This window comes from Drosophila yakuba, chromosome 3R (genome assembly GCF_016746365.2).
Source record: "Drosophila yakuba strain Tai18E2 chromosome 3R, Prin_Dyak_Tai18E2_2.1, whole genome shotgun sequence".
NCBI lineage: Eukaryota > Metazoa > Arthropoda > Insecta > Diptera > Drosophilidae > Drosophila > Drosophila yakuba.
This window is the reverse complement of record NC_052530.2, coordinates 24,517,433-24,543,949: the sequence shown is the minus strand read 5'-3', so window position 1 is coordinate 24,543,949 and position 26,517 is coordinate 24,517,433. Positions and strand designations below refer to the sequence as shown.

The 26,517-nt window shown below is 43.4% G+C and overlaps 2 protein-coding genes across 3 annotated transcripts; one reads left to right on the top strand and one right to left on the bottom strand.

Annotated features, from left to right (window-relative positions):
• Nucleotides 1-149: 149 nt before the first annotated feature.
• Nucleotides 150-3,731, top strand: LOC6538195 (116 kDa U5 small nuclear ribonucleoprotein component). The gene is made up of 7 exons (XM_002098687.3): nucleotides 150-304; nucleotides 430-551; nucleotides 611-1,279; nucleotides 1,339-1,430; nucleotides 1,492-1,683; nucleotides 1,739-3,241; nucleotides 3,305-3,731. The coding sequence occupies exons 2-7, from the start codon at nucleotides 438-440 to the stop codon at nucleotides 3,660-3,662; spliced, it is 2,928 nt and encodes a 975-aa protein (XP_002098723.1). The 5' UTR covers nucleotides 150-304; nucleotides 430-437; the 3' UTR covers nucleotides 3,663-3,731.
• LOC6538194 (tubulin beta chain) lies at nucleotides 3,701-25,596 on the bottom strand. 2 transcript variants are annotated; one of them, XM_039376039.2, is made up of 7 exons: nucleotides 25,295-25,596; nucleotides 11,212-11,446; nucleotides 9,953-10,182; nucleotides 6,074-6,241; nucleotides 5,642-5,906; nucleotides 4,011-4,333; nucleotides 3,701-3,941 (listed from the first exon to the last, which is right to left on the bottom strand). In XM_039376039.2, exons 1-7 carry the CDS (start codon nucleotides 25,349-25,351, stop codon nucleotides 3,846-3,848), a joined length of 1,374 nt encoding a protein of 457 aa, XP_039231973.1. In that variant the 5' UTR covers nucleotides 25,352-25,596; the 3' UTR covers nucleotides 3,701-3,845. The 2 variants fall into 2 exon arrangements, with proteins under 2 accessions (XP_039231973.1, XP_002098722.2); XM_002098686.4 differs by lacking the exon at nucleotides 6,074-6,241 and adding an exon at nucleotides 6,373-6,540 and having other exon boundaries at nucleotides 25,295-25,594.
• Between the last annotated feature and the right edge of the window lie 921 nt (nucleotides 25,597-26,517).

Sequence of the window (26,517 nt, the reverse complement as noted above, 5' to 3'; positions counted from 1 at the left end):
AGAAAGGTCTACCTACGTTTTTACTTCTATTTCAGCTACCTGCTGGCTGGCAAAAACGTTAATTAGCCTTAATGAACTGGAAAATTCAAATGTTGCCGCCAGGGCTGCAAGAGGCAAAAATATTTGTGTTGGCAATGCCGTTGGTAATGCCGGTCTTTTAACAGCTGATTGTTTTTCGGGGAAGAAGAAGAATAGCGTGCTTGCAATCCGCGTTTTTGTGTTAAAATTGTGAATTAGTAATTGATTTGCAGTTTTCATTAATTTCAAAGAAGAAATTAATAGTCAGCAGGTGCTGTAACCTTTGGTAAGTCCCTGAAGACAACAAAAACCAGCAGTAGTATAAGTTTGGAGACACCGCGAAAGTTTGAGATTTTTTGAGACGCCGCCGGCAAATCTTGAATGAAAATATTAAAATATTTTAATTTTTAGGAAAAACCATGGATTCCGATTTATACGATGAGTTTGGCAACTACATTGGCCCCGATCTAGACAGCGACGAGGATGATGACCAAAGTATATACGGGCAACCCGATGTGCAGGATGATCCTGAGGTATAAATAGGCGAAAAACTAATAAAAAGCATCAATAATCGATTCTTTTGCATTTAAAGGACGCCATGGACGAGGACGAGGTGGAGCCGCAGGAGGACGAGGACAAGGAGGTGACCGCCGTGGTGCTACACGAGGATAAACGATACTATCCTTCAGCAGTTGAGGTTTACGGCCCGGATGTGGAGACCATTGTCCAGGAGGAGGACGCCCAGCCGCTGGACAAGCCGCTCATAGAGCCAGTAAAGAAACTCAAGTTCCAGATAAAGGAGCAGGACATGCAGGAGACCACCTACGACATGGAGTTCATGGCCGATCTCATGGACACTCCACCGCTAATCCGCAACGTGGCGTTAGTTGGCCACCTGCACCACGGCAAGACCACCTTCGTGGACTGCCTCATCCGGCAAACGCATCCACAGTTTGAGACCATGGAAGAGCGCCAGCTGCGCTACACGGACACCCTGTTTACGGAACAGGAACGCGGCTGCAGCATCAAGGCCACGCCGGTCACACTTGTCCTGCAGGATGTCAAGCAGAAGAGCTACTTGCTGAACATCTTCGACACCCCGGGGCATGTCAACTTCTCGGACGAGGCCACCGCCGCCATGCGAATGAGCGATGGTGTGGTACTGTTCATCGATGCCGCCGAGGGCGTCATGCTCAACACGGAGCGGCTGCTCAAACACGCGGTGCAAGAGCGCCAGGCTATCACCGTTTGCATAAACAAGGTGAGCGTTTTAGCCTTAGGGGTCCATTAAACATTCTAATGGTTTTCTCTGGCTCGCAGATTGATCGCCTAATCCTGGAGCTCAAATTGCCGCCCCAGGACGCCTACTTTAAGCTGAAACATATTGTGGAGGAAGTCAATAGTCTGCTGAGGTGATTTAGAGCTTTATGCTCAACACTATTTCAATTTTACTAATTTATACTTTTCTTATAGCATCTATGGCTCTGCTGATGACAATCTTTTAGTTTCACCCATCCTGGGCAACGTTTGCTTTGCCAGTTCGTTGTACGGCTTCTGTTTCACTCTGAAATCCTTTGCCAAGCTGTATGCAGACACTTACGAGGGAGTGGCTTACCTGGACTTTGCCAAGCGCCTCTGGGGCGACATGTACTTCAATAGTAAAACGTAAGTGACGCTTAATTATATACAACTGATTTATTAATCCAAAGTATTTTTATAGGCGCAAGTTTTCGAAAAAGCAGCCGCACAATTCGGCGCAGCGCAGCTTTGTGGAGTTCATTTTGGAGCCCATGTACAAGTTGATAGCCCAGGTGGTTGGCGATGTGGACACCACTCTGTCGGACACTCTGGCCGAGCTGAATGTGCGCGTCTCCAAGGAGGAGATGAAGTCCAATATAAGACCACTACTGCGTCTCGTCTGCAACCGTTTCATGGGCGACTGCAGCGGCTTTGTGGACATGTGCGTGGAGCACATTAAATCCCCCTTGGAAAATGCGAAACGTAAGGTGGACCACATTTACACTGGACCCAAGGAGGGTGACATTTACCGGGATATGATTTCATGCAACCAATACGGCACTCTGATGGTGCACAGTTCCAAGATGTATCCCAACGACGACTGTACCTTCTTCCAAGTGCTGGCGAGAATTGTCTCTGGTACTCTACACGCTGGCCAGGAGGTGCGTGTCCTGGGAGAGAACTACACCCTGCAGGATGAGGAGGACTCCCGCATATTGCAAGTGGGTCGGTTGTGGGTATTTGAGTCTCGTTACAAAGTGGAGTTAAATCGAGTACCAGCCGGAAATTGGGTGCTCATCGAAGGCATCGATCAGTGTATTGTTAAGACCTCTACCATTGTGGATATTAATGTCCCAGAAGACCTCTACATATTCCGGCCACTGAAGTTCAACACTCAGAGCATTATCAAGATTGCTGTGGAGCCAGTAAATCCTTCCGAGCTTCCCAAGATGTTGGATGGCCTTCGCAAGGTGAACAAATCCTATCCACTCCTCTCGACTCGAGTTGAAGAATCTGGCGAGCATGTTATTCTGGGCACTGGCGAGCTATACTTGGATTGTGTCATGCACGACTTGCGGAAGATGTACTCCGAGATCGACATTAAAGTGGCGGATCCTGTGGTGGCTTTCTGCGAAACAGTTGTGGAAACTAGTTCGCTGAAATGTTTTGCTGAAACTCCCAATAAGAAGAACAAAATAACAATGATCTCGGAGCCACTGGAGAAGGGACTGGCCGAGGACATTGAGAACGGAACCGTTTGCATAAACTGGAACAAGAAACGCATTGGAGAGTTCTTCCAGGTCAACTACGATTGGGATCTGCTTGCGGCGCGTTCCATTTGGGCCTTTGGTCCGGACACTACGGGTCCAAATATCCTGGTTGACGACACCCTGCCCTCGGAAGTGGACAAGAACCTGCTGACCGCGGTTAAGGATTCGATAGTGCAGGGCTTCCAATGGGGAACCCGAGAAGGACCGCTTTGCGAGGAGCCCATCCGTAATGTCAAGTTTAAGATTCTCGATGGTGTTATTGCCAACGAGGCGTTGCATCGAGGTGGTGGACAGATCATTCCAACAGCCCGTCGAGTTGCATACTCTGCGTTTTTGATGGCCACCCCTCGTCTGATGGAACCGTATTTGTTTGTGGAAGTTCAGGCGCCGGCAGATTGTGTATCCGCTGTTTATACTGTGTTGGCCAGGCGCAGGTGAGTTTTATTACTCATGTTTCTTTTAGAGTATGCGTCTGAATTATAAAATCTTTTTTACAGAGGCCACGTAACGCAGGATGCTCCCGTATCGGGTTCTCCCATCTATACGATCAAAGCCTTCATACCCGCCATTGATTCATTTGGATTCGAGACGGATCTCCGCACGCACACCCAGGGCCAGGCCTTCTGTCTTTCGGTGTTCCATCACTGGCAGATAGTGCCTGGCGATCCGCTGGACAAGAGCATCATAATTCGACCGCTGGAGCCGCAGCAAGCATCCCATTTGGCCCGAGAGTTTATGATCAAGACGCGCCGCAGGAAGGGCCTTTCCGAGGACGTGTCCATCAACAAATTCTTCGACGATCCCATGTTGCTGGAGCTGGCGCGCCAGGATGTGCTGGTCAACTACCCCCTTTAGACACCATCAATAAAGAAAATAAATAAAATATTTAGACATACTTTTGGAATTTCAATTGCGAACTTTAAAGGAAGTCGTGTTTTGTACTATATTTACTAAAAATTTATTTGAAGCTCTTTCGGGCCAAATAATTTACAAAATAGTATACAGAAAACAGCTACAGTTGTGATAGTTTCTAGGACTTTACTCGCCATTGCCGTTCTGCAGGACCTCAGACTCGTAGCCTTCCTGCTCGCCCTGCTCGTCATCGAACTCCACTTCGTCGTCGGCGGTAGCCTCCTGAAGAAGGAAACCAAATTGCATTACATACGCAGTGACACTTAGCAAGGATATGGAACAGTTGCTCACCTGGTACTGCTGGTACTCGGATATCAGGTCGTTCATGTTGCTCTCGGCCTCGGTGAACTCCATCTCGTCCATGCCCTCGCCGGTGTACCAGTGCAGGAAGGCCTTGCGCCGGAACATGGCGGTGAACTGCTCGGAGATGCGCTTGAAGATCTCCTGGATGGCGGTCGAGTTGCCAATGAAGGTGGCGGACATCTTGAGGCCACGGGGCGGGATGTCACAGACGGCCACCTTGACGTTGTTGGGAATCCATTCCACGAAGTAGCTGCTGTTCTTGCTCTGCACGTTGTACATCTGGGTGTCCACCTCCTTCATGGACATGGGTCCTGTTAATTATTGAGTAAGCGTTGTTAAAAAAGATGCCTTCGAGATGCGAGGAGCGACGGATTCTTCCGGTGCGCATTTACATCAAAAGGCAAGTTCGCTTTGATGCGCCCCGGAATCGGCGGAATCCCCAAATCCCTGAATATGAAATACTAAATGGCTTCCAAGTCCTGACTGCGCACCTGGCCACCTGCACTGGGATCTCATCTCGGTGTTGGGGAATGGAAACAGTGTAACAGTGTAACAGTCCCAGGAGGTAACTAAAAAAGTTGTTTAAATTCCTGCTCGCTGGCATTTTTTCCGCACATTCTTGTGATTAATTATTTTGCAAGTATTTCTGGCAGTCAGTCGGAGACGAAAACGAATCCTGGAGATGCTGCCGCCGGATCTGGGTGAGCTGAGCCCCGACTAAGCTGGGGAGTGGAAGTGGGAGGCAGTGCAGCCCAAGTCACGTTCGGCATGATTAGTTAGGCCTGGGGGCCGTGTCAGGCGGCCGCAATTCCCCAATGGATCTTGAAAGTAAATTTCTAATTACGCGCGTTTTGCGAGTCATCAGTCAAAAGCAAGGGCAAAAGCGCCGCGCACACAAGGAATAGCAAATGAAATATTATGCGGCATACTTTTGGGCGCCGCATCGCAGTTTATTAATTTAAGAATTAGCGCGAAAAAATGCCAGGCAACCATTCCTACTGGACCAGACGAGGGCGGCAAGCCGTGGCTAACAAATTTACGCTACGTGCGCGTTGACGGATTGCAGCCTTTTTAGCCGCCAGCCAGCGGGCATTAATCATTTTTAGTGGCGCCCATAAGTAGTAGGCCCAGTGCGCGGCTTTGGCTAATAAAATCGTCGCCAAAGCCAAGCCCCAGGAGTCCAAGGTGTTGGCCAGGTGCGGATGGGTCGTGTTAGGTTAGGGGGTTCCTAAATCTCTAGTGATTTGATTTTAGAAATCATTTCAAGGTAAAGATTGCTCTAGTACCACTAGTACTAGTACTAGTTTGTTAATGGTTTTTTTTTGGTCTTAGAATTTTATTCCATATTTTAGAAGCCACCCCCTTTTTTAGTGCCACCCCTGGTGGCAGGACTACGTGCCTGCGGGTCCGGAAAATCGGCGGACAGGTGCGCCACCGGCTGCCCATGACAAAGTGACAAAGTTGGCTCGGATAAGCCGGTGCGGGGGCTCCTGAATAAATGAGCGGATGGATGAATGGATCCCTGTGTTTTCTGGCATTCTGACATTCTGGCGTGGAAGTGTTTAGGACTTCTTGTTAAATAACTATTTTTCTTTTCCCACCCCAGGGGCTGGACTCACCCCGGAAGATGCATGCCACGGTGAGGTAGCGTCCGTGCCGGGGATCACAGGCGGTCATCATGTTTTTGGCATCGAACATTTGCTGGGTCAGCTCGGCCACGGTGAGGGCGCGATATTGCTGGGATCCCTTGGCGGTCAGGGGTGCGAATCCGGGCATGAAGAAGTGCAGACGGGGGAAGGGCACCATGTTCACCGCCAGCTTGCGAAGATCAGCGTTCAGCTGGCCAGGAAAGCGCAGGCAGGTGGTCACTCCGGACATTGTGACCTGATGGTGAGAGGGTAAGCTGTATTATTCTCAAGAGAAATGAAAGGTTGCATGGTATAGAGTGTGGGAAAGGTAAGGTGGATTTATTGACCCGGGGTTTCTTGCTGATATCGGGCTGGTCATCATCATCCTCATCTTCGCCTCAGGTTAACATCTTAGCTACTCACGGACACTAGGTGGTTGAGATCCTGGTAGGTGGGCGAGCAGATGTGCAAGGTCCGATAGCAGATGTCATACAAAGCCTCGTTGTCGATGCAGAACGTCTCATCGGTGTCCACAATTAGCTGGTGCAGCGACAACGTGGCGTTATATGGCTCCACCACCACCTCAGACACCTTTTCCGCCATGGATTCCGATTGGAGAAGGCGCACGAGGAGGAGCAGGTGGAGGAAACAGGAGCAGGAAACGGGGGATGGGAGCAGACAAACAGAGGATGCATTAGATGGATTGACTAGGGGATACTCACGGAGACGAGATGGTTCAGATCGCCGTAGGTGGGCGACGATAGCTTCAGCGTGCGGAAGCAGATGTCGTAGAGAGCCTCGTTATCAATGCAGAAGGTCTCGTCGGTGTTCTCCACCAGCTGGTGGATGGACAGCGTGGCATTGTACGGCTCCACGACAGTGTCCGATACCTGGACGCATTTATGGTGTCGATGGAGGCGGCAGCAGTGCGACATGCAGAAGGAGGAGCAGATACAACTTTGTTAATTAGCAAGGCTATCAGCAATCAGCGGACTCGCAGAGGAGCCAGTTTTAAATATTATGTGTAAATCAATTAATTAAATGGATGAGTAATGACAAAGCCAAAGCCATCGCCAAAGTGTATCAGCTTACTTTTACTGTCTTTAAAATTCAGAAGAACACTTGGAAAAGAGCTTGAAAGTATTTATATTGCATGTATCTTAGTTTCACGAATGTAGCTTCTGTAACTTCCAACTCTTAATATTGAAGTGCCTTTTAAAGACGACCGTTTCTAAAAAGGCCACTTGAAAGCAGCCTGAAGTGCAGTTCTCTTTTGGCCGTATTTGTGCTGGGCAATAATCAACGATTGTCCATCTAATTCCCACTTCTTTTGGACCAATCGCATGGCTGGCTGTTGAGGCATGGACATGAAAAATGCATTCTGCCAACAGGAGGATGCAATTCGAATGCGAATGCAGTGCTAACTGAATAGCAGACCCTATTAATACAGCCAGTTGTTTGTGGCTGCAACCTGCAGTTGCTAATGCCATTTTGAGCCTGGAGCGGCACTCAGGCCGAGAGTTGTTGCATAAATGCAGTTGCATGTTGCACAAACATCTGGGTGCCAGGTATAGCCCCATTCACAATCACATTCACATTCGTATTCGTATCCGTATTCGCATACGCATTCATACATGCCTGGTGTGTGTTTCGAATGCTGCAAATTGAAAATTATGTATAATCTTTGGCTTGCCCTCTATATTTGCGCAGCCAAGATGCATTGCTCGTCGGTTGTTGAATGTTGTTGCATGTGGCAGGGGCATGGGAAGGGATTTCATGCCGAACGGCCACTGTTAAGCATGCGACAAACTTCACTCCAGCTTCAGTTTGCCGTATGCGTAGTGTGTGCACATAAATTGTGGCAATTATTTAATGGCCGCAGCCCTAGAGCGATAACGTGCATTGCCACCCCCAACCACTCGGAGTCCTTTGCACCTGGAAAACTTTTGAAAAGTATTCCCTGCCCCTCAGGACATGCCTAACTCAATACAGTTGCATATCTGATTTCTTGATCAATTGTAACTCAGTTAAAAAATATATATAAAATCACATATAAAGCTGGCTAAAAGTAAGTTGTAGTAATGGGAAAAGTCTTGTCTAACTAGAATGCGAACTTAAAACCTTTCTTGCTAAGCCTCATACATATATTATACACATTTAAAGAGATTTGATTTGTATGGACTTAGTTTAAAAGCAGTTTTTTCCTGTGTACACACCCACACTCCAAGCACACACAGCACACACCTTTGTCTGCTTAGTTGGTACATGCAGTTAATACTAATGAGTTATGCTCGTACATATGCATTTTGCATTTTGTATTTGATATTTGTTGCCAGCCTCACTATTTGTACACCGCCAGGACACGATATTTATCTGTGGGTGTGTGTGTGTGTGATTAGAAATCTGGAGGATTTACGAGCATGCATTTTGATATCCTTGCATTGTCCAAACAGCAGGTGCAAATCTCAGTGAGCAACCATGGTAACCATTCGATGCGTTTGCTTCAGTTGCATTCAGTTTCGGACTTTAGCAAGCGACTTCCGTTAATTAATGAACGTAATTAAATGCGTTAATCAATGGCCAAAATATTGAGCATTTAAACAACAGAGATGCGTCCATTTTTGCGCTTATTATTCTGTGTGAATGGGCTGCATTTGCATAAATGCCGCCAATCAAAGCGACAAAGGCCTTACATGGCCTATGAAAAACTATTAAATTATATACGCACATACGCGCATTTTAAAACCGCCATAACGTGACAGGCATGTGTCAGGCCAGGCCGCAATAAAATGACCGCCGAAGCCAAAACATTGCGGTAAGCCGGCCAAACCCAGCACGGCCCATAAATAACAGTCTAAAGGGGGGCAGGGGGGGCTATACTCCAGTCTCCGCATATTCCGGCATTTAAAGTTAAGCCCCCATCACCGGACTTTTGCTGGGGGGGATCGGAGGGATTGGAGGTTGGAGTTCGGAGTTCGGAGTTCGGGCAGTGGTTCAATAGTTGACCATTGGCGTTCAGCCGTGACGGTAATAAATTTAACGCAGTTCGAGTGTGTGTGCCCTCTGGGCTGCACTAAAAATTCCATAAAATTTATTGTGCACTCCGATATGCCAATAAGAACATTGTCAAATGTTAATTTCACGCCTCACGAAATCCACCTTCTCACCGGAGTCTTGGCAACTCACATTTGCCAAAAGATGTACTCGAAAATCTCAATCGATTCCATTTCATTCGGCCCAATAAAAGGCATCCTCTTAAAACTTAAAACCAGCTTATAGTTTATTGGTAAAAATATTATATATACACCAAGAGACATTCGGCATGGTCTTTGAGTCCTTTATCCTTATGTTGATTAAAAGTGCACTAAAGTTTATTTATATTGGCCCCGTTCTATTTGACTAATTAAACGAACTAAAGTTTCCGTCACATTTTTAGCTACGCTACATTTTTAATATTATTTGTTAAAGCAATGCAAAATGCTGTAATTGTTTGTCTACCAACATGACCTCGTGCCAATGACAATTAATTCTGCACTGAATAAATTTAATTAAACGTCAAAATGTAATTAAATGCGAATAATGCAATTGAAGGCGTATCACGTGCAGCCCCATACATCTATTAATATTTCTACAACTACATATAATGCATATCGGAACGCACGTGTAATATATGCAACTGGGTTAATTAAGCGCCAATTGAGGCGTGTCAAAAAAAAAAGAAATGGCTGAAATGGCTGTGGAAAAAAAGTCCTGGCAAAGAGGGGAAAGAGATGGATCTTGGCGATTTCGAGCCACCAAATTGCATTAAAATTGCATTGCCAATTAGGCTTTGGCCGCTGCTCGTTGGCGGTGCAGCTAATTTCGCCTGCAAATTAATTAGAATAATTCGAACAAAGCTGGCCCAGTCTGTGCGCAAAGCCGCCAATTGAATTTAGCGTATGAATTGCATAAATAAAATAACATTTGCGGCATACTTTCGACACACGAAAATAAACGGGAGCGGCTCTCTGCGGCTTTCGCCTGCTAATTTGGCCAAAACGCGTGCAGGTGTAAAGCGCTTTTGGGTCGGCTTAGGACCGTCGCCATGGCTGGTCCAAAATGCTACATGGTTGATGGCAGTTGGTAGTTGGTAGATGGTACATGGTCGATGTCAACTGGCGTTCAGCAGAGGACACACCCCGATTTGCTGGCAGCATTGTGCGCGGCAGTAAGCTGATTTGGCTAAGCGGATTGCATTCGTCATGACCACAATGATAATGATATGCTGCAATGCCGTTGGGCAATTGGATGTGGAGCACTTACCTTCGGCGAGGGCACCACGGAGAACGAGTTCATGATGCGGTCGGGGTACTCCTCGCGTATCTTCGAGATGAGCAGTGTGCCCAATCCGGAGCCAGTGCCTCCGCCCAGCGAGTGCGCCAGCTGGAAGCCCTGCAGGCAGTCGCAGCCCTCGGATTCCTTGCGCAGCACCTCCAGCACGGAGTCGATCAGCTCGGCGCCCTCTGTGTAGTGGCCCTTGGCCCAGTTGTTGCCTGTAATGTTTAACCAAATATATAGAATTACAATCACATATATATAAGACTATTCAAATACATCTTAAGATTTTAAACTCCTAGTCTTTAAATTAGATAGCTTCATAGCTTCATAGCTAAGCTACCACGCCAAAACTCATCAAAGTTCCCGGCGATTGTGGGTCATTATGGAAGCCGCAGCAACAGCGCCTGACATGTACAAAATTAATTTTCGTCGTCATCCGCAGGCCATTTTATAATTGCAATCATCATAGCCATCATGGTCACCATCATTCTCATGCCAGCCGACCGGATGAAGTGGGCCGACCGGGTGGTCCTGACCGCGGCAGGAGTATCGCACCGGCGGCTGTTAGCTGATAAGCTCCCCTGTGATAACAATGCCGTGCTCATCTTGTCAATTGGTTGGCACTTATCAAAGCAAGGATAAGGCCGCCCTCTGTGGCTGCTGTTGTCACGGATGTTGCTGCTTTCCCTGCTCCTGCTGCTGCTTTCCCTGCTGCTGCTACTGCTGCTCCTGTTTTCGATGTTGCAACAAGGCTGGTCCAGCTGCAATAACTGTCGTGGCAAAAGGACACTCGCAGCACTGGATGATGATGATGGTGGGGCAGCGGACATTGGTCGAAACAAAAGCATCCCGAAAAGCGGCAGGAAAACAAAGGCCACGTCCTAGCACATGAGCACCACATTCGCCCATTAACGAGTGCAACGGAAATGCATTAGGAAAATGCCAAAGAGGCTGGATACGAAACAGGAAAACGAAATAGGAGAACATGGGAATGTCACTGTGTTCAACGGAGCTGGGACATTTTCTGTGCTCAGCAGTATTAGGAAATTCCAGCTTATTACAAAAATGTTCTATTCCTATTTATGTTTCCTAACTAGACCTATGTAAGTTATCATAAGTTATCATATCATCGTAAAATCAAATATCAAACAAATGCTCAAAAATAGACCGCAGATAGCAGTGGCATGTCACATTGACGTATAAGAGCTTATCTCTTATGGTGTGATTTATGGATTTCTACTCACCGGCTCCCGACTGCCCGTAAACGAAGTTATCCGGCCGGAAGAGCTGGCCCATCGGCGACTGGCGAACGGAGTCCATGGTGCCCGGCTCCAGGTCGATGAGCACCGCTCGCGGCACGTACTTGCCGCTGCTGGCCTCATTGTAGTAGACATCGATACGCTCGTGCTGCAGGGCGGACTCGCCGTGGTAGTAGCCATTGGGATCGATGCCGTGCTCGTCGGAGATGATTTCCCAGAACTGCAAGTGGCACAGAGAATAATGCGATGGTGAGCGCTACTTTAATGCCGTTTCAATAATGATTTAAGTGCATAATGGAGGCCGCCTGCTGTATGCAAATATGCGGTGGTCGCAATGAGCGCATTTGCATATGCGACCCACCGTTCGTTACACATGACGTATGCGTGATATTTCGTGACAGCGCCCGCTGGTGTGCAATGAAATTTCGCGAGCCTCTTGCCTCTTGCCTCCGTTTTCCTTTTCAGAAATATTATTTTACAATCAATGTGGTGTGTGTGTGTGAGTATGGGTGGCCTCCGACTGAGTGTATGTGTTTGTGTTGCATTGCTTTGGCAATCAATGCATATAAATATGAGTGTCCTTTTTACATGCCTCTTGCTTTTATTGCCGCCGCCATCGGAGTTCTCATATCTGTCGTCGATTTATGCGCGTGCATATGCTGCATGACCCCCACCTCCTACTCCCCCCGCCCATCTCGCACTCACACACACAAGCAGACGCACCCACGCACACACACACAGCCGCACAGCGAGCACTTTACATGCCGTGAGCAATTTCTGTTGCATACTTCCATGGGCGCGCAATTTTTTCATGCCGTGTTATTTTTTTGTTGTTGTGTAACGAGCGGGAATAATTGAATCCTTTTAGGTATTTTCATACACATATACCTTGTATATATGTATGTATGTGTATATGTATGCATGTGCTCCCTCTCGATAGCGTTTCTCGATTTTATTTACACAAGAAATTCTCCAGCTCGATTCGTGTTTGTTTTGTTTCTGGTTTGGCTCTTTATTTTTTATTGCACAATACGCTTGGCAAAACATTTCACGTTTGCTGCGCATATGAATTTCAAATTTTTAAAAATGTTTCAATCGCCCCGCCCCCCTTTCTCCGCTCCGCTCCGCCCGACAGGTGAGTGCGTGTGGCGGTGGATAAGAGCGGAGTGGGTGGAAGTGCGGGAAAATGGTAGGAAAACGGGAGAAAATGGTGAAAAATGCTAATTGTGAGAAAATCGCAATGTGTGCGCTCGGCCTGCCACGGCTCCCATTGATCGAAATGATTTTTAATGGACTAAAAGGCAGCAGTGGCAGCCAAGGGCCATGAATTCACTTTCATATGCGAGTATTTTTTCGCGCATTTATTCCAGCTTGGCTGGTAATACCAAAGGTCACCGGCAGATTGATTACTGAATATGAATTTTAATTAGTCGCACATGTCGCTGAAGATGCGACTTTCCCGTTGCCCCGAGAGCGACATAAACTCAAGTGACTTGTCGAGAAAATGACAGCACAGCGAGAAACCCATCACCGAAAATGGCCATCCATTCGGTTGATTTTATATCATACATATCATTCATATCATACATATCTTATCTCTGACATATCGATGCGATATATTCAAACGATATATATAATTTTATTGGCCGTTTAAAAACGGTGGCATGCAAAAAGACTCCGAAAACGGTGATTGAAATTATATAAAATAAAAACAAATGGATTGAACAAATACAAAATGCATTAAAAATCGTATCATTTTAGCAAACCAAAGTGCTTGTAATTTATAAGTAAAATTTATTTGGAATATGCCTTTGATGGCGTGAAGTGAACACGATTAAATTGAAGGGACAGCATGGAAGCCAAATATTTTCTCCTGTGCATGAAGGAAATGTCCTGAATAATGCATGGCACCCGGTGTTTATGTCAAGCCCGCTCGTCAGACATTCCATCGAGCACTTTGAGGCACACTCTTGCCGGGGATTCCCGGGGCACACACGCCTGCATTTGGGCCATAAATAGTTAAGTGGCTTGCGTAAAGCGTTGAAGTTTTCCCAGCCAGCGGACAAAGTAAAAAGGGCTAGGTGAAAGTTGTAAAAGTTCGAAAAATTTGATAACGGTTGATTGCACACACACAAAGAGCGCCCCATCCTTTTGGTCCTTTGCTTCTTTTTGTACCAGCCCCAAAGCATATGCTCTGTGTATGGTTGCGCGTATCTGTAGCTATTTGGCATTCAGCTTTTCCGAAGACACCATGCCATGCTAATCCAAGAGCCGCATAAATGTTTGCGCTGGCAGTGCGATTGTTTGGCAAAAGTTTTTGCTCCTCCATTGGCTCTTAGACACGCAACAATGATAACAAGTTGCATGGCAAGGCCAAAATAGAGACAAGAAAAATCGCTGGCCAAGAAAACTTTCGCCTTGGCAGTGGTAGAAGTTTTTGGCCCTCACATGCTGGCTTTTGCATACATAACAAACTGGAAATATGACACTCAATTGTACGCATCGGTGGGCACTTTTGGCTTGACAATAACTTTGATTTGCATGCCCAGTCCCCTTTTCTCTACGCCCGCATGGGAGTCCTTCGTCCTTAGTCCTTCGTCTATAGTCCCTGGTCCTTGGACCTTGGCACTTGTTGCCTGTGGGGAAATTCAAATGCTTTCTGGGAAGCCAATTGCAGATAAGCGCTTTTCTTTTCCGACTACTCACGCTCCGTTAGCCGGCCGTTGGCATTGAGTGAGCAGCATAATTTATTTACAAAAACTTTTGCCAGTCGATCTGCCCATCATCCGCTTGCTCCTGACAACCAAAAGGAATACACAAAAAATATGAACACGACCAGCGCCCATGTTTGGCACTTTTTGAAGTGGGTAAAGTGGTCCGCGACAGGCCATCAGATTCCCATCAGATTCGGGGGAATCCCCCATCCAAGTGGCGGAGCAGTAAAAAAAAAATGCAATTACGCTGCCTTCATTTGCTTAAAACTTTTCACTGGCTGCGGTCAAATTGGTTAATTACAAAATTACTTCCATGTGGCCAAGAGCAACCGAGGGAACCTGGCGAAAGCCACTTGTCCCGGCCACAGGATGAAAAAAAGCACCAATGATCAAATTAAAAGTAAACAAAAGAGCTGCGTGCGTTGACCAAAGCGGCGCCATTTTGCGGCGCCCGCTTTTTGTGGGTCCCAAACTCCTTGGTTCTACTTGAAAGAAATCCAAAATTAAAATTCCCAAAGCGTTTGCACAAAAACCGAGACAAAAGTCAAGTGGCAAAGTCGCGATCCGCAGGAAGAAAGGAAAAAACGCGAATAAATTAATTCTGACTAGCTCTACACGGAAAATAAACCTAAGCAACTAACATTAAAATGTTTAATTCCTAAAGGCACACTTTATTTACATTAATTGAAGTTATACATACAGTTCGATTCTAAAGTCTCTATAATTAAAACATAAATTGTTAATCTATATCCCCATATTTTCGAAGCTATTTTATTTTTACATATTGGTGCCGTGACTTGAAATTGAATTAAAGGGTGCCTATTTTTTTGTTTATTAAATAATAAATTTAAAATAAATTATTTTTCGACTCTGTATTTCCGTTCAGTTCTGTTCTTCCAAGCCGCCGGTTCTTAAAGGACATTTCAGTTTGCTTTGGACAAGGATGCGAGTGGCGCAAAGCGACGGAAGTGCATGTCGCACCGGAAGTGAACGAGCTGTCGGGGGCGTTGGATTTAGGGGGCGTGGCAGGGGGTTGCAGATTGCTCGGCAGCTGCGTTTGCATACTAAATTTGCTGCCGTAGCTCGCGGCTCACATAAATAATAAACAATTGCAGTAATAAATATGAAATGATGCCCAAGTTTGTCTCGAGGCGCTGAGCTTGACATGCGAAATGATGGCGACGCACTTCGCTTTGCTATTTTATCAATTTCATGAAAATTGCCTCTGTCCAAATGGATTATGTGATTTAATTTAGATTTTTGCATTTGGCACATACGTGAATTTACGCATTTTTTTGCAAACATTTTAATTAAGTTGTCAGCAGGGTCAGCAAAAATTAAAAAAAATGATTCATTGCTCTAAAATAATAATTGTTAGGTTGCCTGACACTATGCCACTTTTATTAAAATGCAATTAAAATAAATAATTAAATATATATACATTTCAATGGGCCCCCACATTCAATGCCAGAAAATAAGCAAAAAAATATTATAAATTTCTAATTAACGTTCCTGGGTGAAAATCATTAAAAATCCAGCCGCAAACGCATTAACCCGCATGCCCAACTCCTCGAACGATTTCTTAACCCATTTATGCCCGCTGACAGAGCGAAACAAACTGGAAATGCAATTGAATTTTCGGCCACCGGCATTAAGCTAATTATAAAATAATAAACAGGATTTCAGCGCATTTCGATCATTTGCAAATTTACAAATGTGCGACAAATCCGTGCGATTTGCGGACGAACGCTTAAAATGCAAAGCGTTCGCCCAAGTTAATTTATTTTAATTTCGGAAAAATCTATTTGAATATGCGCCGGATGGGGGATTGCATTTGCCATCCATTAGAGTAATGAGCTTTGGCCATAAAACCGAAAATGCCAAAACACTCTGGAAACTTAACGGCCGCCCATCGACGAATGTTGGAATGACACTTTGCAGCCTGCGGCCATAAACCATTCGCTTCGATTCGATTCGATTCGCAGTGGAAAAAAAGAACAAAACGTATAAATCCACCATTTCTATATGGCATATATCCTCAGCGCTGGGCAGCTGGTAACTGCTAACTGGTAAACATGGAAACTGAAAACTGGATACTGGATACTGGGATACTGAATACTGCCAATTGGCAGCTGAGCTCCATCCGTCTCCAACTGCTCAAAAATGCAATTTATGTGCGCACAAGGCAAATAACGAATTGTACCCCAAACTACGTTTAATGCTCCGCCGAATGGAGCTGGAAATATAAGGATATTTTGTAATAACACTAAAAGGATCTTATCGACAGTTGACAGATATGCTACACTCGCATGTTGTCTTTATTGGCCGACGTCGTTTAGGGCCATAAAATGCTGGCACTCAGAAAAAGCAGACATCGTTTTCCTGCGAATTTTAAAAAATGCTTTATTATATTTTCTGCCTTACAATGACTTATTTCTTAGTTCAAACATTTGTAAATAATATTAAAATTAAATGTTCCTGCCAGATATATCCTACAATTTTACAAATATTTTATGCAGAGTGTGAGTATAGCCTGCTTTGCGTGGCAGAGTCCTGCGAAATGGAGCAGCATAATTAGACTCACGTAGGCATTGCGAATGAAGCAATTGGCGATGCAGCTGCAATTTATAGCCCAACATGGCCATACACTCATATAAAGCAGCCTCAATTTGAACGGCACGTGTGAGTTTCGAGGCGAGTTGGGTTCGCCAGAAAAATGCAATTTTTCCTCTGTAAATTACCCTTTGTACACACACGCATGGTGGCTGAATTTGCAATTGCATTTATCGTCAAGTGCATCAATTTAAATGTGGCCACTAATTGTCATTATCAGTGCGTTGCGTTGCATTCGCCGAGCAGTATTTTCCCAATGCAATCCTTTTTTGTTCAGGCTTCTGCAAACTGCGTTGTTTATGTTGTTTTAATTTTTGTATATTTTTAATTGCCCCCGGCATTAAAGTGCTCCAAGTGTATCTTTAAATTTAAGATGCTATTCCACACTATGTTTCGTATTAAATCAATGGGGCGGCAGGTTCAAGGCTCGGCCAAAGACTCTTGTCTAGCAAGGATATGCAAATATTGGTTCATTAGTATTGGTTATTCGGCTTTCGGCTTATTGTGTGGTGCCGCCTGTGTGCGTAAACACACACACACACACACACACACTCGCACACACAAGGACAACGGTGACGCAGTCTAAGTGCAACATCAAATAGCTTATAATTAAAATTTCCATAACTCATACGCACTGTTGGCGGCGAGAGCATGGGTGGAAATTGAATAAATGCAACGGCTTCATTGAGCTCAAATAATTGAGTTGCGATGAGGTTTCCAAGAGCTAATTTGGGAAACAATAGCTAAAAGTTGTCGGATGATTCCATTACTAATATATTATAATTAAACATGAATGGTATTGTCTAAAATTTTATAAATAACATAACTAATGTCCTTTTTTTTTGCCCTTTAAGAAACATTCAAAAATTATCAGCAACAGTTGATAGACTGATTAACGAAGTGTGTATTGAATACATTTTTTGCGCATAATTTCGAGTGCTTCCAACTTTTTAGGCCTCCCTCGCCTTTGGTAAATAATCAAACAACTGCTTTCGAGGGTTAATCCTCTGATGGCATCTGTCATCCTGTAAGATTCCAACGGCTATGGTACTCAGGTTTATCACTTCTGTAGATATCAATGTATCTTGTTGAAAAACAAAAGATATAGATGTGTGTGTCAACGGTGCGTATGGCTTAATTTAGCCTCACATACAGACACCGAACGATGCGGCTAACAAACAATTTCAATTGAGATTTCAATAATTGTCGATTTAGATATGTAAATATTTATGGTATATTTCGTTGGTTGAACAGCTATTGACTTAACTAATGTGCACGGTGCGTCTGTGTTTGTCCACGTGTGTTGGTGTGCGTGTTGGTGCTGGTGTGTCTGTCTGCGAGAGTGACGTGGTGTGCGTGGCCAGTGGCCACCATGGTCTCGTTTGTTTGCTGCTCCGTGGTCAAAACGAGGCAAACATGGCCCAAATCAGATTTGATTTGTGCCCAGGTGTCGCTCTGATGCCATTGCTTTTGATGTTTAGGCTAAACCAATGATCATTAATGAGATGTGTTCCGATTTCCCATTTCTTAAGACGTTTTGCAATGTGTATAAACCCATATTTCATACATAAATCCTTTTCAAAATGTATTTACATTGAGAGAAATCGTAAGCTGGCAATGGATTAAAGGGAAAACTATAAAGTGGCCTTCGAATCATCTTAAAAGATGATGTTCTGGACGCAGAGACAAACTCAAAACGACCAAGAGCCTGTAGGCCGAAGGGTTGCAATAATATTTGCTAATGGCCACAGTTTGGGGAGCAGACTCCGCTGTATGTTTTACGTTCCTGCCACAGCATGCATATAAACAACTGCCACTTGCACTCCATCATTCCACACAAAACCGTGAATTTTGGGCCGTTTGCCGGTGGCAAGGAGGGTAATAATAATAATAATATTTATATGGTAAGCGATATGAAGTTCATGGCCCGAAGAACACTTTGGCAAAAGCTAAATAAATAAACAGTGTCAGGCGAAAGCATTTCGGTGCTGTTAGGCGTGAGCGGGCGCATGTGGTGCTAAATGGCAAGTGGATGCCACAACCACCTGAATTGGCGGTGGAGCATCTGAGCCACCAAAGAAATTAAGACATTTTAGATGGGAAGGTAGCGAAATGGGCAGTGGAAATCCCCGGAAACTCTCAAAACAAATACGACACGATAATCCCTAAAGAACATGGCAGAAACGGTTCAAAAACTTCAATTTATCTGTGGCAACTGTGGCTGCCACAAATATCTGCCGGAAATTTTATGTACTGCCTTTTTTTTTTTTCGCCAGCGAACATTATTTTTTACGATCTGCTCTATTTGAGGTCTGGCTTTATTAAGTGCGGGACAAATAAAGCGCTGTTGGATATTAATGAATATAATAGCATTACCTTTTTTTTTTACTCAAGAGCGCCGCTTTACTAGCAAAATATTTCATGTTTTTTATAATGATTGGGAAATGCAGTGGAATCAATGAAAGGGACAGATAAAGTAGTGAGCAAACTTTCGCTCTATTAATCAATTTCGATCTACTTCTATCTCTGTCCCGCAGGACGAGTGCATTTGCAGATAAAACTTGGTCATTTTGCGGGAAATATCCGATATAACGATTTTTATGATTCCACAATGAAATTAATTTTTATTACCACCAAGCGTGAATTTCCCTTTGACCATTTGATCGGGCAATGCAAAAAGTTTTTACACAACTCCACAACGCAGTGTTTTATTTTTCATTTTAATTGCCATTTTGCCATTTCGGATGCGGAATGACTGGTAATATATGTGCGAGCATAAAAAAATCCAATTAATACTGTTTGTCAAATAAGTCCCAAATAAAATACAATATAAGGCAAATGCAAATACGGCAAATTGAAAAAAACTTGTGTGTAAAATGCGGGAATATTATGGCTGGCCGGGCGATTTGAAGTCCTGCTGGTTTCTCTAAAACTAATACAGTGCAGAAAATCGCACTTAATTGGATTGCCACGAAATTGCTGAATATTCGAGCGCATTGGTCATTGGCCAGTGGAAAACAAAAATAAATTGCAACACTCCGTAGCTCTCAAAATATTTTGATTAATTTCGTTGCGCTAACTTGACAGACCACAAATTTAAATTATGCTTTGATATGTGTGCGCCTATCTGCACAATTTGCCAAATGTGTTGATCTAGCCATCATTATGGCCGAAAACCGAAAACCGAAACCAGATTGTTGATTTAGATTCGCTATAGTTTCTCTACCCCCAGCCACCCGCATTTCAGCCAAGTTATTCGTGCGATTGCGGTTTTGTTCGCCTAAAATATCGAATTTCTTTTCGCAAAAATGCTTCTACTCCCTCCACCGCCTGCCATAAATAATAAAACCGATGTTAATCTTTCAAGGACATGCAGACGGACATATGTTTGTCCAAACAAATGCAAACAAACGCTAGTCGAGCGTGGATTTAGCAGGAGCACATGAATGATAAATATTTTGACCACATTGGTTTTTAATGAGGTTTCGCGCATTTGCTTTCGTTATTTTTGCGTTTAGTGTATTCAATCATTCGTTGGGGTATAAGTTATATTGCATTTTGTTCGCTGACATATCACTGTCACAAATATCGATCAGAGAGTTGTCACAAAAACCAGTTAGAGCTGTGTTTTCATTTAAATAAATATATATTATATAAATTAAATAAAATATATATTTAATTTTATATAGACCAGCCAATTTTAAGTCCATATCCTGGCAGAGCATCCTGCATTCTAAATAAAACTTTTCTCTGTGTTTATTTAGGCAATTCATTTCGTGTTTTTGGTCGCACAATTAGTCAACGCAATTTGCGCAAATAAAATAAAACGATGCAAAATGAATTGAAAAGCAGACACACGTGCAAAAGCAGAGCCAAACCAATCTTGATTATTGTTATTTCTGGTAGCTGTATTTTGTATTTTGTATTTTGGCTTAATTACGCCCCGCTTTGCCATAAATTTGCTGCCGTTTTTGTGGTTAATATCTGCCGGCCAAAATGCTTTATCTGCCGGCTTTCTCCGAAAGCCGAGGGCGTGTGTAAAATATTTCTGCCTTCTTATCGAAAAGACAGCAATTTGTAGTTCGCATAGCCGGCAAATCCAATTGCATAAATAATTCCCGTGGCCGGCGAGTACTCGGCGTGTTTTAAAACGCATTGCCAGCTGCTTTATTGTATTATTAATTTTTTTCGTAAATACCAGATTACAACGGACCAACATATTTCATGGCTGGGCGTTATCTGCCTTCGTGCAGAGCTCGTTGGCAGTGTAATGCGCAATAATTACAATTTGCGGCTTGCAATTTCAATAATATAAAATTACCAAAGTAATTGAAAAACTGAAATGCTGCAAAAAACAACAAAAATGTACAAAAAAATGAGCCTGTGAGCGAGCGAGCAAAACAATTGCTCGAATAACAATGGTAATGAAACATATGTCCCAACTCCCTGGCAATCCAACTCCACTTACCATATGCAATTTGCACTTTTGCCCGTGAACTGGCCGTCTGAATGGCGTTAAGAGCAGCATGAGATATTAATGAGCAAAAGAGCGGAATGCTTTTTAAAAGTGTTAAATAAATAACAAATGGCCATTTGCCGTACTGCCATACTGCCCACATACTGGACTGGACTGGGCCAGTCCCCATACGCCCCATTGTTGGCCTGGTCAACGTGTCGGCTCAGAGGGAGCAAGCGGCTTACAGGTGCCCACAAAGGCAGGAGCAGCACTTGGGCTTCCATTTCGGCCATGTTCGGCTTGGTTTGCTGTCCTCGGCGGAGAGCAAACATATATTGTTCAGGGAAAATGTGTAAACCAAATGATTGGTCAACTTCTACTTTAAGTTGGGCTGCTCAACTAATGAATTTGTGGAGCATTGCTATAGAAAAGGATACACTGTATAGTATATTGTTTAGTTTCAAGAGACTGCGATATTAAATTAATATTTCAATTGTTTTTCATTTGTATTATGATCCTAAGCTGATTAAGACTTCTTTTGTTTGGGTGAAGGGTGAAGATGAGATGACATACGGAACGAATGCTGTTATGCTTTTCCCCGCACGTTTTCCTAATATTTATGCGCAGTTTCTTTTTTTTTTTTATTGTGATTTCGCCTTTGTTCATCAATTTGCATGCACATGTTCAAAGCAGAGCGTAACTGAGCAAAAATATATACATAAATAAGTAATTTTTATATTCCATCAAGCCAGCAGCTACGCAAATGGCGGGCAAGGGGGAGCGAGTGTGTGTGGTGTGGAAAATATTTATAAAAATTCCCTTTTGTTTATTTATAATCAGTTTGTGCAGCGGAGCAGAGCGTCGACTGTGCCCTTCCACCTGCCACGCCTCCGGCCTCCTTTTCCATTTCCATTTTCTATTGCATACTGCTAGGCGCAAGGACGCGCTGTGCGCTAGCAGCTGCAAAATGGGGTGTTGGTGTGTGAGTGTGTGTGTGTGTGCGGCTCATTTGGTATGCATAAACGCATTTTTATGTAAATTGAAAAATATTTCGCCAGCGAAAAAAATGGGATATTTTAACCCTTGGTTGTACTTTCCCATCGCCTCCCTTCCCACTTTTTTCCCCTTCGATTATTTCTCTGAAGTTTTTGTTGACCATGGACCTCGTCTAAGACCCATAATGAAATCGGTCCACAATAGTGCAATCTTCGATTGCTAATCAACATTCATTGATTTCGAAAACCCAGTTGACTGAAAGTGGAAATTGAAATACAATTGGCAAGTGGTGTAGTATACACCACTATTTTTTCGAACTGAACTGAATGGATGAAGATGCCAACTAAGTTAGCGATGGCTTGTTTATCCAGGACCACACATCAGCATCGGAATATGTATATGCAGTGCCGCATGAAAATTGCATTTGCATACGAGCGAGGGCATTACCTATGACGTGCCAAAGCCATAATGCCGGGCCATAATGTAATCCGACCGATTCCCCAGTTACCCGGCTCGATATCGGGTAACCATAAAGAAATTACGGCTGCCAGCGAGCGTCATCGATAATTCAATTTTGTGCATTATTTTGGCGCTGCTCGATGATGCCCTGCCATTATGGGCCAAACAAACGTATCCTGGTGCCTGGGGCGAAGTAGACGGTTGGGCCAGCATGCCACATTGGCTCAAAGGAGCCGTTGCAGCCCGGCTTATTCCACTCTTTAATTTTATTGTCTGTTCTTGCCTGGCTTTCTCCATTTGCCCCCCCGATTTCCCCGTTTTCTTCGCATTCCATGTTCCATGCTCGTCTATAAATTTCATCCGCACTTTCCCCGCCATGGTGGCACAACGCTTTTCCTTCGGCTTTATGCCATGCCGTAAATAGATTTTCCTTGTTATTGTTCACAAAATGATTTAGGGAAAATTAGGTTTATGTAAATAATGAAGAAAAAGAAAAACGAACACTCGCTGCAGGCCAAAATATCCTTGGATAGATGCCTTTGCCTCGCCTGATATGTACATATGTGATCAATTTTTGGGTGTTGGCAAAGGCAAGCCGGAAGACGTTTTCGTCGGCATTTTGCAATATTAAACTGAAGCCAAGAAAATGGCTTAAATAGCAGTCTGGCTTAAAATCGAATTGAACATAATTCAATGAAAACATTATGTTTACAAAACATGCATACGCTGCCGGGTATTTCAATTGTTAAGCTTTGTTTTTATAATTACAATCCTTTCTGTTTGCAACCCATTCATGTGTGAATAAGCTCTGCTCTTAATGTGTAATCAATCTGTTAAGTTTTTTTTTTTTTTTTATTTGCTTATTGGCCTTTATCAGCGGAGCAATTAGTTTTGAAAATTTATTTAAAAATCACATTCACCATTTACGCCATTCACCATTGTGCACACTGTTTTGCCACGTAGGCAGTTTTGCACATTTATTATTTGTTTATTCTAGGCTGCAACAATATTTCATACTGACAGCCAATTAATCAGAAAAGGACATTCAATTAGGGCACAAAATAATCGAGGAGTGTGTAAAAAATGCGCATGAATGGGAGCAAGCAACAAAATATGTTCGCCATTATTATATTAAAATTTAATGCAGCAACAAACAAGTTTTATGCCATCTATAAAGATTCGATAAGCGCAAATTGCATAAATAATCGTATTTATTTTTTAGCTGCACAATAGCCACAACAATGCCCGCAAAATATGGATGTAATAATGCTCTGATTCGGGGGCGTACAAAGTCGGAATGGGTGCTTATCCCGGAAAAGTGCGTTCTAATTAACTGCAGAGGCAGTGGTGAAAACACGCAAAAAAGTACTTTAAAATATGTGGAAATGTGTTTGCATAAAACTCAAGAGGAAAAGCGAGCAACGCGAGAGAAAAGAGAAACGGCCAGTGAAAACTGCTCTGGGAAACGCCGGGAAAAAGACAAAACAAAAAATAAGCATTATAAAAAAAAACTGTGTCAAACGTCAACGACTTTTTGTAGCTGGATTTTCATGACGCGGCAAATTGTGCGAGTTAATGTTAATGCGCTGAATTAGCTTAGAATGGGCGATGTTTTCATTTCCACTCTTCTAATTGTCCGCAAACATGCACCCGCTTTTCTACTCAAAATACCAGAACACCGTATGTAATTGCTATTTTCGGCGCAACCCATATCAGTTTTTACTTTTCGAGTATTTATGTTTAAAGTTGTGTAAACAAGCCCACTGATTAGAGGCCGCCGATAGTGAAAATAGCGCACACATAAGCCCGCCACTTTGTCATCGTCAGACATGAGTCAGATACATCGGTTCAAGATACAGATATTATTTACAAGCTCCGCTGTCGTAATTAGAAGTACCCACGAAACCTTCTGCCATTGAGGGACGGGTTCTTTATGACTGTAAGATCAGCCAACTGTACGAGGGCAAACCTCATAAAAAGCCCATGAAGAGTACTAGTTTACAGAACCAGTTAGCTATATTAATTGTCCGAAAGACGGAAGCTTCGGAGAAACCTTCGAGCCAGTTTCAAAATGCCACTAACAGGGCTCTAAGCTGGCTTAGTTTACTTAAAGCTCCCGCCAAAAATACTTGGTTCACAGATCAGATTGCTTGAAATGTGAAACCTCCAGGTGCACAGAAAAAAAAACCACTAGTTCTTTATTACGAATAAAATAATAAGATCTTTAACTTAATGTTGAAACCCTTACTTATCGTGGTGTAAATATTTATAAATGGGAATTACTCTATTATAAGTTTTTCAAACGTACTACTTTTTCTCCCTGTGTAGATTTACATAGCCGGCTGATCACAAGCTCTTAACTGAGCGGCCAGCTAATTGTTTACACCTGACTGAGGTGATTTTGCTTAGTTTGCGAGCGGATTTCTGGGCTTAATTGACTGCGATATGCTGCGAGTCCAAGGTAATTTAAATGTGATACTTCGAGGTGGCTGATACTCGTATCTTGCGAGCGATAAGATAAGTGCCAAGTTCGTTAGGTTTCTCCAATGTTTTTGCAGTTTTATAGTTTCCCGAACTGGCGAAATAATCTATGCCACCCCCCAAGTTCCCCCTTCCCAACCCTATTTTAATTGCTAGCTAAAAACAAAACGTGAAAAGCCAAGAGAATGATAGAGAAAGGAAAGTCACAATGAGAGAGGCAAAGAGCGCTCTTTCTACTTTTCCGCCTGTTTTATAATTAAACATGTGAGGTTAGGATAGCGAAAAAGTGGCTAGAAAATAGAGCAAAGGTCTGCGATGCGAACACCGATGGAATATCAATTATACGCACCTTCGAACCGATCTGATTGCCGCACTGGCCCGCCTGCAGATGCACAATTTCCCTCATTTCGCGTTTGAATTAGTAACCTTGTCAGCCAAAACTTAACTCAATTGAACACACACTGACGCACACACGCACTATCAGCAATTATCAGGCACTTTATCAATCTGAATCTGAGTCTGAATCCGAATCTGAAACTGAATCACAATCGGTCACGCATTCGATGGAATCCGGGAAAGAGGCGGTGAAGAGCTTTTCGGGCGCAGAACGATCGACGCGCGTTCGCTTTGAGAATCCAACGTGAACTGAATGAATGGCGAGAGTCCGCGACCCGTTGGGGAATTAGTGCTCTATGGTTAAAGGGGGCCGCATTAGTTTTCCACTCGGAAAAATTAATAGAAACATGCAAATATCTTTACAAAATTCTTAATAGCAAAAGATGTTTCAAGTCGTAAAACCATATAGTTTCTATAGCTAGCTAGTTTCTTCATTTCTGTAATTTTAGGCATAGACTTATGTTCAGTTATGTGAATAACAATTTATGGTGATATATTGAATTCACCCTAAACCATATTTCATAGCAATGAATATTACGAATTCTTTAAATATACAAGTTTATACATAAAAATACTATTTAATTGTAATAATAATACTGCTATTATTTTGAGCACAGTTGTATATACTTCTTTATGGTCCATATAAAACAGTTTTATTTCATAATACTGGTTATTATTTTCATTTACAGAAAGTATTTGTTTTATAAGAATTGCCAAAAAATCGTACTTACAGTAAAGTAATGGTTTTTAAAAGTAGAAAAATGAATACAAATTAAATCCCAAACTAAGAGCATATCTTTCCTGATTTCTCAAAGTGCAGAGAGCGCCAAGAGCAGAGGTCGTTAATACATCAGTTTAAGTGAATCTGTGGGACAGAGCAAGATTTCTTCACTAGCAGCGTGTTTTGAGTTCCCGCTTTCCCGAATTTCCCCCTTTTTCTTATGATTTTTACCGGCGAGGCGCCAACACTGCAATTTCTGCTCTCATCTTACGCTTCGCTGAGCTGCTGAGAAAACTCAGAGAAAAGAGAGAGAGAGAAGAGAGTCGAAGAATGAGGTGACAGCATGTGAGCGCAAAGAGCAAAGAGCGCCACATTCTACATTCTACAACTGTCATCGCCCTTGTAGAGTTACAATCAAACTAATCTACATGATTAATTAAGAGCGGTTTAGTTTG

Bases quoted from the DNA above. Each gene is read 5' to 3' on its own strand.
- LOC6538195 (XM_002098687.3), top strand. From the start codon at position 438: ATGGATTCCGATTTATACGATGAGTTTGGCAACTACATTGGCCCCGAT. The intron at 1,684-1,738 runs GTAAGTGACGCT...GTATTTTTATAG, and splicing joins ATGTACTTCAATAGTAAAAC to GCGCAAGTTTTCGAAAAAGC. The intron at 3,242-3,304 runs GTGAGTTTTATT...TCTTTTTTACAG, and splicing joins ACTGTGTTGGCCAGGCGCAG to AGGCCACGTAACGCAGGATG.
- LOC6538194 (XM_039376039.2), bottom strand. From the start codon at position 25,351: ATGAGGGAAATTGTGCATCTGCAGGCGGGCCAGTGCGGCAATCAGATC. The intron at 6,242-9,952 runs GTAAGTGCTCCA...ATGGCGGAAAAG, and splicing joins CCGTGGTGCCCTCGCCGAAG to GTGTCTGAGGTGGTGGTGGA. The intron at 3,942-4,010 runs GTGAGCAACTGT...TTCCTTCTTCAG, and splicing joins CCGAGTACCAGCAGTACCAG to GAGGCTACCGCCGACGACGA.